We start from the raw sequence: 14,150 nt of genomic DNA, 5'->3' as shown, positions 1-14,150 counted from the left end.
AATTATTTTTTTATATTTATTTGAATTAATAATTGATTATTTGGATTCATTAATTCAAAGTTAGGGTATATAATTTTTTAAAATTTTAATTTTTAATTATAAATATTAATTAGAGTTCATAATATAATAATATTTTTTATTTTTATAAAAATAATTATAAAATAGATAAATTAAAAGTGATACATAATAATATACATATAATTGTGGGGCAAATGATTCCATCTGCGACTCAAATGAGTTTGTATAACTACTACAATAAGCGGAATATAAATATATATTTTTGAATTATTTTTAAATTTGGAAAGCACCGCCGTAAGTGCTCCAATCGCGAAATCTTGAAAAATTAAATATAAATTTATATAAGGGAAGAGAAGATTATTAACAAACTGACCCCTAGAAAAGGGAAAATTATCCATCTAATTATTAATCCGTTTTTTCAAAAAATATATATCAATCTATTTATTAACACAAATACTATTATCCAACCGATTGCACTGTGCAACTAGTTTCCAAAATAATACTACTTCATTCGTAAAATGACATTTGAATATTTTTGAATGACACATATCATTTGTATGTTGAAATAGTGTCATTCAGAAATCAGTTGCCTCATTTATTAATCAATAAAATTGGACACATTTACGTTCAAAAATAAAATAAGATTGGACATATTTTTGTTAGGTTTTTGGAATAATCAAATCCTAAAATGTTTCGCCATCTTTCTTCCCGTGTCTATTTCCGCCTTAGCTATTAGCGGCCCTTCAAGTTCCATCAACAATCTTCTTCAGCTTTCTCCACTTTCAGCCACAAATACTCATATATGCTTTAATCGCTACTATTTTCGAACTAAATTCTTTCTTTTTATCCAAATCGGCTCTCTGTGTCTCGCGAATTTCAGGACACACAAATTTTTCTTTTGTTAAAAATGCAGTCTTTACGTTTTTTGAGGAGAGACGAATCACACGTCATGTAAGATTATGATTTGAGATTATATATATCGAGCTTATATATAATATGCTTTTCGCAGATCCTTTGTACTCGAGCGCTACTATAAATAGGCAGTGAACAAAAAATATGGTTGTCTGAATCCAAACATTTTGGGCTTTGCCTCTCTCTCTCTCTCTCTCTCTTCAATGGCTGCATTGTCGAAAGCCCACGTCGAGTTGCAGAGCACAGAAGAAGAGTATGATGGGATTGATGAAACATCAAAATCAAGAAACTTGAGAGGCTCCATTAATCCTTCTTGGTATTCTCCTCAAACAGGAATCTATTCAAGCAAATACCCGTGTATAAACCTGCCCTCTGATCCCTTTCTTGATGTTGTTTCATTCATTTTCTCACGTAAGCATAATGGGCTTCATGCACTCGTTGATTCTGCATCTGGGCTTTCGGTTCCATACTCAAAGCTCTCACCTTTGGTGAAATCCATGGCTGCTGGCCTTCACTACCATTTTGGTGTGAAGCAAGGTGATGTAATCTTGATCTTGCTCCCGAATTCCGTTTGCTTCCCTTTGATTTTTTTGGGTGCTTTGAGTCTTGGTGCAGTTGTGACCCCCATGAATCCTTTGAGTAATATGTTGGAGATAAAAAAACAGGTTCTTGATTGTAATGTAACTTTGGCATTTGCTGCCACTGGTAAAGTTGATGAGTTGGTTAGTGCATTAAGGGGGTGCCATGTGGTGGGCGTGCCCGAGGCTCTAGGCATGAATTCTCTGTCTAGTGATGGTTCTGTTTTTCATAAGCTGATTTCTAGTGATCCTGCAATGGCACCTATGCCTAGAATCGCGCAGCAGGACACTGCTGCGATTTTGTACTCATCAGGCACTACGGGTAGGTCTAAAGGGGTTATGTTGAGTCATGGGAACTTCATAGCCATGATTGAGCTCTTTGTGAGATTTGAAGCTTCTCTTTATGATTATCCCAGCTCAGAGAATGTATACTTGGCTGTTGTCCCGATGTTCCATGTGTATGGACTGTCTCTATTCGTTTTGGGATTGTTGTCATTGGGGAGCACTGTTGTCACTATGAAAAGATTCGATGCTGATGAGATGGTTAGAGCTATTGATAGATATGCTGTCACTCACCTTCACTCTGTGCCACCTATACTGGTAGCATTGACTAAGAGAGCTAAGAGAGGTGGTGGTGCAAGTTTTCGAAGCTTGAAACAGGTTTCCTGTGGAGCAGCCCCGTTGAGCAAGAAAAGCATAACAGAACTGATTGAGGCACTCCCCCATGTTGATTTCATTCAGGTATTTCATATGCAGATGGCTTTATCTTTCGTAGTTTGCAGCTACTCGCGTTGTGGTGATGTTTATTGGGTAGAGTCTGCATTTACTATAAGATGTTCATTTAAACGTTAATATAGAGAGTAGCAACGATATTTTGTTCAGAGTTATTTCCATTCAGTGCTATGCATATGGCTTTTATCTTTCTCAGTTTGCAGATACTCGCTTTGTGGTGATTTTTATTGGGTAGAATCTTCATTTATACACGTTTTTCGTTCAAACATCAATATAGAGAATGACAATGATTATTTTGTATTCAGGGTTATGGCATGACAGAATCAACTGCTTTGGCAACTCGTGGCTACAATACCGTTGGAGCTCATAAATATTTGTCTGTGGGAGTTCTGTCTCCCAATGTTGAAGCTAAAGTGGTGGACTGGGTCTCGGGTGCTCACTTACCTCCAGGATCAGTTGGTGAGCTTTGGTTGCGCACACCTGGGAATATGAAAGGTGACATCTGTCTCTTATTAGGCATTAGTGTTTTGAACTCAAAGAAGTTGTGTAGATTTTGATGTTTCTGATCTTTTCAGGCTACCTGAATAATATTGATGCAACCATGGTTGCACTCGACAAAGATGGCTGGCTACATACAGGGGACATCGTTTATTTTGATCAAGAAGGATACTTGTATGTGATTGACCGCTTGAAAGAGGTCATCAAGTACAAAGGCTTCCAGGTTCGCCTCCAATCTATGCCCTTTACCCGAACAGTTATTTAGTTGTTTTATATATAAGTTTGACATAGATTTACTGCACCATAGTTATTGATTTCTAGTGTGTTCTATTTAGATTGCTCCTGCTGATTTAGAGGCGGTTTTGATGTCACACTCGGAAGTACTTGATGCGGCTGTGACAGGGTAAGGGCGAGTCGTTGAATAATATTCTGATCATTAGTTCATATCTATATTACATGAATTTCGCAGTGATAATCTTTTTTCTTGAATGAACCTACCAAATATGGTGTTTCTTTTCCTACTGATTTTATGCTTATATTTGATGATTTTAGGAGGATTGTGTTGCTTTCCTTTTGAGTTGTTTTCCTTACTAAATCTTGCTTTTGAAACATGAGGAATCGGTATATACGAATGCTTAAAAATTTAATTATTTGAGGGGTCATCACTCATCACTAGTTCATCTTATGCTCTGAGATGAAAACTCATGAGGTCAGATGATTTAAACGGATCTCACTCGATCAGTGAAGATTTTGTTTCGCCATTATTATCTGTTCCGAAACATCTCCATAAGGGCAGATCATAATCACCTACAACGAAATTTTCTGACATTCATGTTTTATCACCGAAAACTAGTCATGAAGTCTGTTTCTGGCTAATGCTGGAAGGGTGCTTTTGTTTTTGAACTGGTCCCTTTGTATCTCTCGTCTTCTCTCACTAGCCCTTTAGTTTTCTGCTTATAATAATCTCTGTGTTTCCTTTTGCATACAGCAAATCAATTGGTATGATTGAATGATTGTGAATCAGATTACACAAGTCCCTTTTCTTCCTTTTGCATACATGTTTGTATATTCTTTTTAAGTAGCTCCTTAAATGCTACAATTAGTTAACAAATCCTAACACTTTCACCATTCGTGGCGAAGCAGTTACAGGGACGAAGAAGCCGGGGAGATCCCTGTGGCGTTTGTTGTTCGCAGAGAAGGGAGTTACCTCTCTGAGACAGCTCTGATGAGCTACGTGGCGAAGCAGGTCACTGTTGTTGCTGCTTTGATCAGATCAAAATCAATTCTTTGAAACACATTCTAACTGTTACATAGCTTTTGTTGTGTGTCACAGTTTAGCATTTGTTTGCTGCAGGTTGCACCTTATAAGAAAGTGAGGAAGGTCTACTTTAGCTCGTCTATACCACGATCACCGGCCGGAAAAATTCTCCGGCGAGAGCTCAGGAACTTGCTGGTTTCTAGACTTTAGGTCTATGAAAATAATCTGATTGAAGCAGAAGATAAATATCATTTTTTTTTTCATGTGCAGATTGGGAGTTTTCATCAACAAGATATGTGCATTGATCTTCTCTTTTTTTGTCATAGCAATGAAGTTAAGATCCCATGTGATGTAGTTAAATCAACAATTAGATATTTATGCTGTGTTATGAAATTATATAGAAGCTATTCAACTTTGACAGATTAGAATTTAGAAGGCTATGGCTTGGTTTGTTTAAATATGCAAAAAGGCACCCTTCCAAATATAAGTTCTAATAGCACTTTTTTGTGGAATTAAGATAATTTCTCAAAAGGGTATCAAATTATAGTGTTTGTGTCTTATATTTGAGGAATAGTGTTTGTGTCAAAAAGGGTGCTAAACAAAATTTTGTATCAAAATGAGTTCTAAATTTTCATTTTCATTCAAATATTATGCTACTTTATTTCTTTTTTAACCTTATAATGTTTCATATCTAACTCAAATTTCGAATGACTACGTATAATAATAAATAAATATAAAATTATTTTGCCTATTATATCCCCTTCATATACAGATATACTTAATTTTAAGGATATTTAGTACTCCCTCCGTCCACCAATTCAAGGCCTAGGGCAAGTGTAATTTACACTTGCCATAGGCCTTGAATTGATGGACGGAGGGAGTAGTAATGACTAAAACCTAAACCTTAAACTGCAGCTAAAAATTATGGAATAGCTAAATGATGTAATCTCAATGTACTATCTCTCTCCTTTCCTCAAATATCTCTTCCTAACATATTTTTTTAAAATAATTACACTAACTATTACCCTTACAATCTTCATTTTTTATGGGTTTCATTTTTCACTCATCAAATATATACAATTAATTTTTATTAAAATTTGTATCATTATTTCTTAGAAAAATAGGAAGGTGTTTGACGAACAGAACAAGTATGACATTATAAATACAAAAAAGAAAGTCTTCTATGTGGCCTTTGGTGGTGGAGCCACATACACGCTTAGGGTGACATCAAGTTCACTCCCAATTTTTCATTTTTTTTTAATATCATGTAAATTGAATTTAAGAGAGAGGATTAACACTTAACTCTGAACATGTCGTCATTCGTTTATGAGTATTAGTCGTGTACATTGAGAAGATATTTTCTTAATAATTGATAATAAAAAAGATTATGTAATTTTTTTAGTTAATGAGTATGCGTTGAAATCAATTATCATTATTTTTTCTTAAACAGAAATAACTAGCTCGCCAAGTATCTATTTTTTGATTACTTGTAATGGATTGGAACTATTTAATATATAAAAATATTAGTATTTGTTTTTATTATTATTACCCTCTCCATCAATGTAACATATTCTTACTTTTTTATTTTTGCCCGTCCACAAAACATCTTTCTAGTTTATTTGAGGAGCTAACTCCATTAACTATTATCTTTACAATTCTCATATATTTACACACATTGCCACTAATACATCCACCACTTTTAAAACTACCCACATTAACTATCACCACTTTTTTTTCTTTTTTTTTTTGATTTATGGGATTCTTTCTCCACTCACCTAATATACAATTAGCTTTTTTAAAAATTTATGTCCTCCTCTTAAGAAGATATTTCATGGATGGAATGAATATCATATTTATTTATTTTTTAGTGAAAAAACAAACTTTTGAACAATCCAAGAAAATTTGGTTAGTGAACTACCATCCTCGTACAAGTTCAGCCCCTTTTAAAAATTCCTTCCCCTTTGAATTCCTGGCTCAGCTACTATCACTCATCCGTACTGTACAAGAGAATTTTGTGAGTATAAATTATCACATATTCCAATTTAAACTTTTATGGTCGAGCATAGTTTATAATAAAGACAATCGAATCTAAAATAGATCAACGATTCAACATGAGCAGTGAAAGCTTAGCATTTGGGCCTGATTGGTTTGATCCGAAAAATCGGAAATTTGGAGTATCATTTAACAATGAGCCGCAATTTGTAAAAGATCAATTTGAATTTAGGGGAAGAGATTAGTGAAAATATTTAGTAACGAAAACAATCGTCATGCATTTTTTATTTGTCTAATTAATGAAGTAGATTATGAGTTTTTAAATGATATTTGGTGTAGCTGATCGATGAGCTCATAAATCGAAGGTTTTTTTTTTTTTTAGAAAATGGAGAGAATATATTATTAGGCACAAGAACATGGTACATGGAGATGACGACCCACCACAAACGACAGGGATTCATTTTAAACATAATGTGCAGAAATATCTCTCGTGGCCTTCGTTAAGCAATGAATGACGGTGTTTTGTTCCTCTACTAACATAACGGATACAGATGTCCGGAAGCAGCAACAATTCTTCATAACAAAAAGAAGCAATAGTGTCCCCTTGGGATGGCCTAGTGGTTGGGGTGGTTGCCTGTTGTCCAAGAGGTCACAGGTTCGAGTACTCTCGGCCACAATAATCATTAGGTGGGGTGTGTGTGTGGTTTGTATTATTTATAATGTAATTTCATCAAAAAAAAAAAAAAAAGAAGCAATAGCACTCAGCTCCAAGATGTGCCTTTTGCCCGAAATGATAGCATCGCATGCTCTCTTACTGACCGACTCCACCCATCCTTGCGTGTGGCAGAGATCTTTAATCCAAGAAAGCGCCTCTTTGATGCCCATCATCTCTCCCTCGTCCACACTACGCTAGCAGGGGATCTTGATAGTTTTTCCAACAACAAAGTCTCTCTCGTGATACCCATAGCATGATCCTCCTTGAAGAATGCACGTAAATATTCGAAGGTTAGGAATTGAAATTGCCTTAAAATTGAGCTATTATCATAGAGCACATAATACATCATGTAAGTAAGCAACTTAAAAAATTACAACGAAACACAGTTCGTTTGATAAAACACGTTCCCCTCTTATAAGTTGGTGTTCGAATCACTGCAAAAGAAAATAGACAATTATTTTTTATTTTTTTCCTTTTTCTAGGAAAGCAACTTAAAAACATTGCAAAAAATACTAAATTTCATTTGTAGTTAGCTTTATGTGCAGTATTAAACCGAGTGTCAATTCCAATGGATAACGAGAAAAATCCAGAATTATTACTCGAAGTATATTAGTCCATCTATCCCATTTAAATTAATTAATTTCTTTTTACACGGAATTTAAAAAATTAATGTTTAATATTTAAAATGTATTTGATAATAAAGTGAATAGAGTGAATAAAGTGTCCACATAAGAAAATTGACCAAGTTAGTTGGGACGATAAAAAAAGGAATATTGATCAAGTTAATTGAGACGAAGAGAGTATACGATTATATACATATATATGTATATTTGTGCACTGAAATTGATTTTTTCTTTTTGTTTACGAGAGGTTCACCAAAATTGAAAAATCAAAACAAACAAACTTATGACAGAAAAAAAAGTAAGGAAGAAAGCAGCGGAGTGGTGGGTTTTGGTAAAAAATTGTTAAAGTTACACGTCAGCACTATCTGTTTAGTGACCGTCGTATTATCAAATGACACGCAATCAATTTTCAGTTGCATAGATGACTGCCAGGTGAGTTTAGCACAGTACTTAACATACTTGGACGAAGAGGTATTTACTGCGCTCGTGCTGTATTTTCGCTTTTTTACTTCAAATCTCAACTCAACAGCAGCTCTCGCCACTCTCTCTCTCTCTCTAAAAACCCTCAAGGAAATCCCGCTTTCAATTTTGCTGAAGAAAACACCACTTGAGGTACTCTTCTTTTACTCTATTGCACGTTGATTTTCGCTGTTTTTACTGAAAAATTAGTTCTTGAAGTTTTCTTGAATTTGCTTATGCATCTCGCTGTTCTCGCCTAAAATTAGTTCTTTGCAGTTTTGTTGAATTTAATTATGCATCCGTTAGATTTTATGCTTTAGGGATTTGTGCTTAGTGTTGGATTTTCGTTCAATTTCTGGGTTTTTATTATTGAATTATGAAATATTGATCCAGAAATCTTGATTATGGAAGATGAGCGAGGTACCGGGGGTCATGATGGTGGGGGTGGCTCAGAGCCGCTGTTGAGTAGTAAATTGGCTGGTGAAAGCGTTGTGGGTAATATGGTTAGTGATAATCAGGTCGCAGAAGTTTTTGGGGAGGGAGAGGGTGAGGAAATAATGGTAGAGGTTGTGGGTTCTGATGTTTATGTAGATGGGATTAGTGGCAATGGAGAGGGCGACGTTGAGATGGGAGAAGCTGGGGGCTTGGAGGGTGGTGTGGTGGAGAAAAACGAAGAATCTAAGAATGTTTCAAGAGAAGGGGATGGGAAGAAAATAGTGGAAGGTGGTGTGGTGGAGAAACATGAGGAATCTACAAATGTTTCGAGAGAAGGGGATGGGGAGAAGGCGGCGGAAGGTGGTGTAGTGGAGAAAAATGAGGATTCTATGAATGTTTCGAGAGAAGGGGATGGGAAGAAGGTGGCTGAAGGTGGTGTGGTGGAGAAAAACGAGGGATCTAGGGATGTTTCAAGCGAAGGGAATGATGGGAAGCCGATGGAAGAAGGTGGTGTGGTGGAGGAAAGCAAAGAAACTATGGATGTTTCGAGAGAAGGAGATGGGAACGAGATGGAAAAAGGTGGTTTGGGGTCATCAGAGTCGAGGGATGAAAAACACGGTGCTACTAAGAAAATAGATATCAATTTGAGTAATTCTGTTGGCGCTGAGAGTGAAGAAGTTAGTGCATTGCCAGTAGGAGGGGTTAGTGGTGTCGATAATGAGGAGTGGAATCCGGGAATTAAAGCAGCAGACGGGTCTTCATCAGAAGCCAGTGTGCCTCCTACAGAAGTTTCGGGCGCATCTCCTATGGAGATTTGTGAAGAGGAGAAAACTAAGGACGAAACAGTTGATAAGGATACTTCTGAGGAAGTGAAGCCCGAATCTTCAAACCATCCCGTGGAAGCTATTTCTGATGAAAAATCTGATCTTGCAGAGGAAAAAGAAGCATTGCCCAGTTTGCCCTCAAGTGATACTTCTATTAGTCAAGACCCCGTTGCAGCGGATTCTGTGAAGTCTCACGGGGAAACTGAAGAAACACATGAAGGTAATGGTGGAGAACTTTTAGGCTCGGGCACCCAGAAAGATGGTTGTTATAAGGCTGAAATTGAATGTTCAAGTTCTGATGGAAATTTGGGCATAGAGGAAAAATCCGTTAGTGAAAAAAATGTTTGTGCTGCTGAAAGAAAGAAAATGATTCCTGAAACGGATACCCTAGTATCAGAGGTTCCAGATGAGAGTCAAAATTGCTCGGACGAATTTCATGATGCTCAGCTTGAGCCGAAAGATCAGACTGGCGGTGCTTCTCATGCTGGTTCAGAATCCATTCATGAAACCACTTTTGAGAGTCGGAAAGGGGAAACCGAAGGTGAGAAATTTGGCAATGTGCTGGATATTAATGCTGTAGTATTAAATACTAATCTGCAAGTTTTATGTTGTGTAGGTAAGGATGAAGCTTGTAAGAGTGAAGGAGATTTAGAAACTCATATAGCTGAAAACGATGTTTCCTCTGCCACACTTATTAAACTTGCTGATGGAGGTGATACTACTGAAGTAAACGAAGAGAGATGCCTTGATGTCAATGTTAAAGGTGATGCAAAGGAAAATGTGCAAAATAAGATGAGCTTGAGTTGTCCAGCTGACAAGGAAATTGTACGGTCAGATTATGGCATTGACTCGGACCAACCTGTCGTCGTGAAAACAGCGGGAGCAGAAACGGGGTATCAGAATGCTGTGATCTCTCCCGTGAAAGCTGTGGATGGGGTTGGATCTGGTGAAGAAGGCAAGGAAGCTGAAATTCCTGCGCAAGATGATTCTGCTGAAAATGTTCATCTTCCGAAAGAAGGTGAACATGCAGTGGTTGTGGATGGGGGTGTATCTGGTGAAAAATGCAAGGATATAGATTCGGAAATTTTAGGGAAGTCTTCAACTGGCCATGGAAATGCTGAAATTCCAGCGGAAGATGATGCTGCTGAAAATATTCATCCTCATGAAGAAGGTGATGTGATGGTGACTGAAGAGGATGTCGCTGGAGAGTGTGGGTCGCCTCAAAGCACAAAACAAGCGGTTGCTTTGCAAATAACCGAAACATCAAATAACGGGGCTGAGAATACTAATACGGTGCCAAATGAAGTCACTAGCATTGCAGCTGATTCTGATATTAGTTCACCCCAAAGTACAAAACAAGCGGCTGCGTTGCAAATAACCGAAACATCAAATCACGAGGCTGAGAATACAAATACGGTGCCAAATGAAGTCACTGCTGTTGCAGGTGATTCTGATATGGCTCAAGACTCCATTGCTCCAGAGGGAACTGGGAATGCAGAATCGCTTGTATCCTCTACTGATAATACTTTGCTCCATGGAACCGGTGATAAGGTGGACTGTGACGAGGGGTACAAGTCCAAGGAAGCTGATGAGATACTTAGTGAATCGAATGGATTTCATGATGTTTTGGAGGCCCCGGAGGGTCACACGTCCGAGGCAAAACCTATGGATGTTGAGGAGGAAACAGAATCTGACCAAACATGTCATGAAAGAGAATCCGAGGGACCTTCTTCCGAGAGTGAAAAATCAAAGGTGTCAAATGAAGTAATGTTCAATTATGCGGGCTGCTTGAGAATGAAGCAATCCGGTTACTTGATGCCTCCAGAAAACGAGGGCTGTTTCGCCCCATCGGATTTGGTCTGGGGTAAAGTCCGCAGTCATCCCTGGTGGCCTGGACAGATATTCGATCCTGCAGATGCCTCGGAGAAGGCTGTTAAGTATTACAAGAAAGATTCTTACTTGGTAGCGTATTTTGGCGATCAAACGTTTGCGTGGAACGATTCATCTGCATTGAAGCCTTTCAGGTCGTACTTTTCCCAGATTCAGAAGCAAAGCAACTCCGAATCATTCCATAACGCAGTCAGCTGCGCCTTGGAAGAGATCGAGAGACGAGTGCAGCTAGGGTTGTCATGCTCTTGTACACCGAAGGATGAGTATGCTAAGATTGAGACTCAGGTTGTGGAGAACACCGGGATACGTGAAGAGTCAAGCCGAAGATATGGTGTGGATCAATCAAGCTGCGCCTCTCGTTTTGAACCTAGCGAACTTCTTGAGTTCATCAGAGGTGTGGCGCCTCGTGCGTCTTCTGGAGCTGATGGACTGGACCTCGTGATTGCTCGGGCGCAGCTATCTGCGTTTTGTTGTTTTAAGGGATACCGGTCCCCGGCTGAATTTCCTGCATCTGGAGAATTGCTCGAAATCGATGAACAAATAGGTGATGAAGCAGCTGCTTCCCGCAAACACAGACCGAAAGAAGGCGCTCAGTCGAGGAAGGAGAGAAGCTTGATGGAACTAATGGGCGACGGGGAGTACTCGCCAGATGCTGAAGACGAGCCAGTCGCTGGAAAGAAACGGAAGGCGCTTGATTCTCCAGCAGAAGGGTCGGACAAAAGGGTGAATTTCTCCGCAGCGAAAGTACCCACACCAACCAACCAAGCTCCGAAGCCTTCCTTCAAAATCGGGGAATGCATCCGTAGAGTAGCCAGCCAATTAACTGGTGCCACATCATTGGTGAAGGGCGGGAACGATGAAATGGCAGTTGATGGCTCTCCGAGCGTGTACGAGCCTTCTGAGAAGCAAGGTGGTGTAGTGGTTCCCGCAGACTCTTTATCGGTAAACGAGCTGCTATCTCGACTCGAGCTGGTGGCGCAAGATCCTAAGAAGAGGCATAACGTCCAAAATGACATTCGTTCTTTCTTCATGGGTTTCAGAAGCTCGACTGCTTTAAGTAGACGAGGTAGGAAGAAAAGATCTGAGCAAGCAGTCGGGGGATCCGGTGAAGAATTTGAATTTGATGATGTTAACGACTCTTATTGGACGGATAGGATCGTGCAAAACTATTCCGCTGAGCAACTGATACATGAAAGAATGAACGGATCCGGGAATCTTCAGCTAGTGCCGTTTGGCGCGGAGAAGCCTGCAAAGGCAGGTCGTAAATCTCATTCTAGAAAGAGATTCTCGAGTGGGAACTCTCCGACTTCAGCCCCCGAATTTGATGAGAGTGCCAAAAGGATCAAGCAAGAGACCTCTCCAGCAGAGCTCATATTGAACTTTGCAGAGAGGAATTCTGTCCCTTCGGAAATCAATCTAAACAAAATGTTTAGACGTTTCGGGCCGTTGATGGAATCAGAGACGGAGGTTGATCACGAAACCGGTTCTGCCAAAGTGATCTTCAAGCGGGGTTCAGATGCTGAAGTTGCTCAAAATAGTGCTGAGAAGTTCAGCATATTCGGACCCGTTCTTGTTAATTACCAGATAGGCTACTCGCCCGTGATCTCAGTAAGAATTTCGCCTATTACGCTCTCCCAGCCACAGGAAGAGGCAGCTATGGTGCTATAGCTGTGAAGTATGGTTAGTATCTCCTCGTCCCTAAATATTTATCACAAAATTTTACATTTTTATTGTTGCTTTACAGTTTCTATTTCTAAGAAGACTGGTTGCTATGTAAGGTCCGTTGCTCAGGTTATAGATGGCCTTAGCTTTACTATGATTGCTGAGACTTTGCCATAAAGCTTACCTCCTTTTCCAACTATTTGAGATTTTTGGAGCTATATGAATATATATATATATATATATATATATATATATATATATATATATATATAGTTAAGGTCCAGGGTTAAGAGTTTACGGTCTCTAATCCTAACAAGGCTGATTGCTATTTAATGTCCATTGCTCGGGTTATCTCGGGTTATAGATAGCTTTACTATGCTTGCTGAGACTTTGCCATAAACCTTAACCTCTTTTGCATCTATTTGAGATTCTTGTAGCTTTACAAATATATATTTCCTGTGCTTGCTTTCGTCTTGATTTCCTTTCACTATTCGAAGTAGTTGCTACCTTCTCAGAGCCATAAAAAACTTTTAGGGAGCGTTTGTTTTGGTGGATGGATTAGATTGAGAACAGATATGATTGAGCATTTGAAGTATTAGATGATCAAACTAGCTCAAAATTATTCATTCATTAAAGTTTGTGGTGGATTAGCGTATATTACTATCTATTTAGGGTGTATTTGCTTTGAGGTATAAGGAAATGATAAGCTCCATTAACCACCTTATATCTCATTTGCTCTAATGCTCTGATGTAATAAAAAAATTCAAGTAAGCCGTATACAATTAATTCTAGTCAACACATTTTCCGTTACGCAAGATATAATTTTATGCCTAAAGGATCATGTTATAATTTTAGCACCCTTTGAAGAGTGGGATAGCTATATTATCATTTAAAACAAACAAGATATAAAAAATATGGTTTCCCCATTAAGTGATAAATTTATACCTCATTATATTAAAGGGATAAAAGGCAAACACATCCTTAAGATTGTCGTTGTTTTCTCCTTTGCAGGCCTTGTTTATCATTATCCGAACTATCGCCATCTCATTATTGCTTGGTGTTGGATGATTGGGGATGCATACGAGCGTGAAATTGTGGAAGAGGAAAAGCTGTGGCGAAGCAGCTCGTGGGAATCGGGTGCTGGAGAAGTGGACCTAGTGAGTTTTTTTCCGGTATATCCGTTGTCTATTTGCATTGTACTAAGAGAGGGATGTTACTTTGTTGTATTCAAGGAAATATTTGAAGGTGGGTCTCATTTGATTTGCATCATCACTAGCTCTTTACATATACTAGTTTCTTGAAGATCTTTAGCATATAACTGCATTTAGGTTGTGTTCTTTAACGTATTCCTCAAGAACCATGACTTTCTCACATAATTGATTGCTTTATGTGGATAGATTTTTTTTTTTTTTTTTTTTTTTTTTTTTTTTTGGGTTCATTTACTAATGTATGCTTGTGAAATTTGCATGCACTCAAGCAGCATTCCTATTGTTTTTCAATCATATCAGATCTATATATCCAATCCAGCTTTGGGCCTTAGTCTTTAGGCGATCA

The 14,150-nt window shown here is 38.3% G+C and overlaps 2 protein-coding genes across 6 annotated transcripts; both read left to right on the top strand.

The window, feature by feature from the left end:
• The first annotated feature begins 687 nt into the window (after window positions 1–687).
• On the top strand, window positions 688–4,416 carry LOC131017323 (4-coumarate--CoA ligase-like 6). Of its 3 annotated transcripts, none has more exons than XM_057946039.1 (7): window positions 688–1,246; window positions 1,347–2,249; window positions 2,546–2,735; window positions 2,816–2,961; window positions 3,074–3,141; window positions 3,882–3,984; window positions 4,093–4,416. In XM_057946039.1, the coding sequence occupies exons 2-7, from the start codon at window positions 1,428–1,430 to the stop codon at window positions 4,204–4,206; spliced, it is 1,443 nt and encodes a 480-aa protein (XP_057802022.1). In that variant the 5' UTR covers window positions 688–1,246; window positions 1,347–1,427; the 3' UTR covers window positions 4,207–4,416. The 3 variants fall into 3 exon arrangements, with proteins under 3 accessions (XP_057802022.1, XP_057802020.1, XP_057802021.1); XM_057946038.1 differs by having other exon boundaries at window positions 740–969; window positions 1,028–2,249; XM_057946037.1 differs by having other exon boundaries at window positions 688–2,249.
• Window positions 4,417–7,796: 3,380 nt separating this feature from the next.
• On the top strand, window positions 7,797–13,865 carry LOC131017321 (uncharacterized). 3 transcript variants are annotated; one of them, XM_057946035.1, is made up of 5 exons: window positions 7,797–7,938; window positions 8,179–9,585; window positions 9,661–9,800; window positions 9,864–12,614; window positions 13,608–13,865. In XM_057946035.1, the coding sequence occupies exons 2-4, from the start codon at window positions 8,190–8,192 to the stop codon at window positions 12,600–12,602; spliced, it is 4,275 nt and encodes a 1,424-aa protein (XP_057802018.1). In that variant the 5' UTR covers window positions 7,797–7,938; window positions 8,179–8,189; the 3' UTR covers window positions 12,603–12,614; window positions 13,608–13,865. The 3 variants fall into 3 exon arrangements, with proteins under 3 accessions (XP_057802018.1, XP_057802017.1, XP_057802019.1); XM_057946034.1 differs by having other exon boundaries at window positions 9,661–12,614; XM_057946036.1 differs by having other exon boundaries at window positions 7,818–7,938; window positions 8,197–9,585; window positions 9,661–12,614.
• Window positions 13,866–14,150: the final 285 nt, after the last annotated feature.

Source organism: Salvia miltiorrhiza, chromosome 3 (genome assembly GCF_028751815.1).
Source record: "Salvia miltiorrhiza cultivar Shanhuang (shh) chromosome 3, IMPLAD_Smil_shh, whole genome shotgun sequence".
NCBI lineage: Eukaryota > Viridiplantae > Streptophyta > Magnoliopsida > Lamiales > Lamiaceae > Salvia > Salvia miltiorrhiza.
Note: the sequence above shows the minus strand (reverse complement) of the source record. Positions and strands in the feature narration are given on the sequence as shown.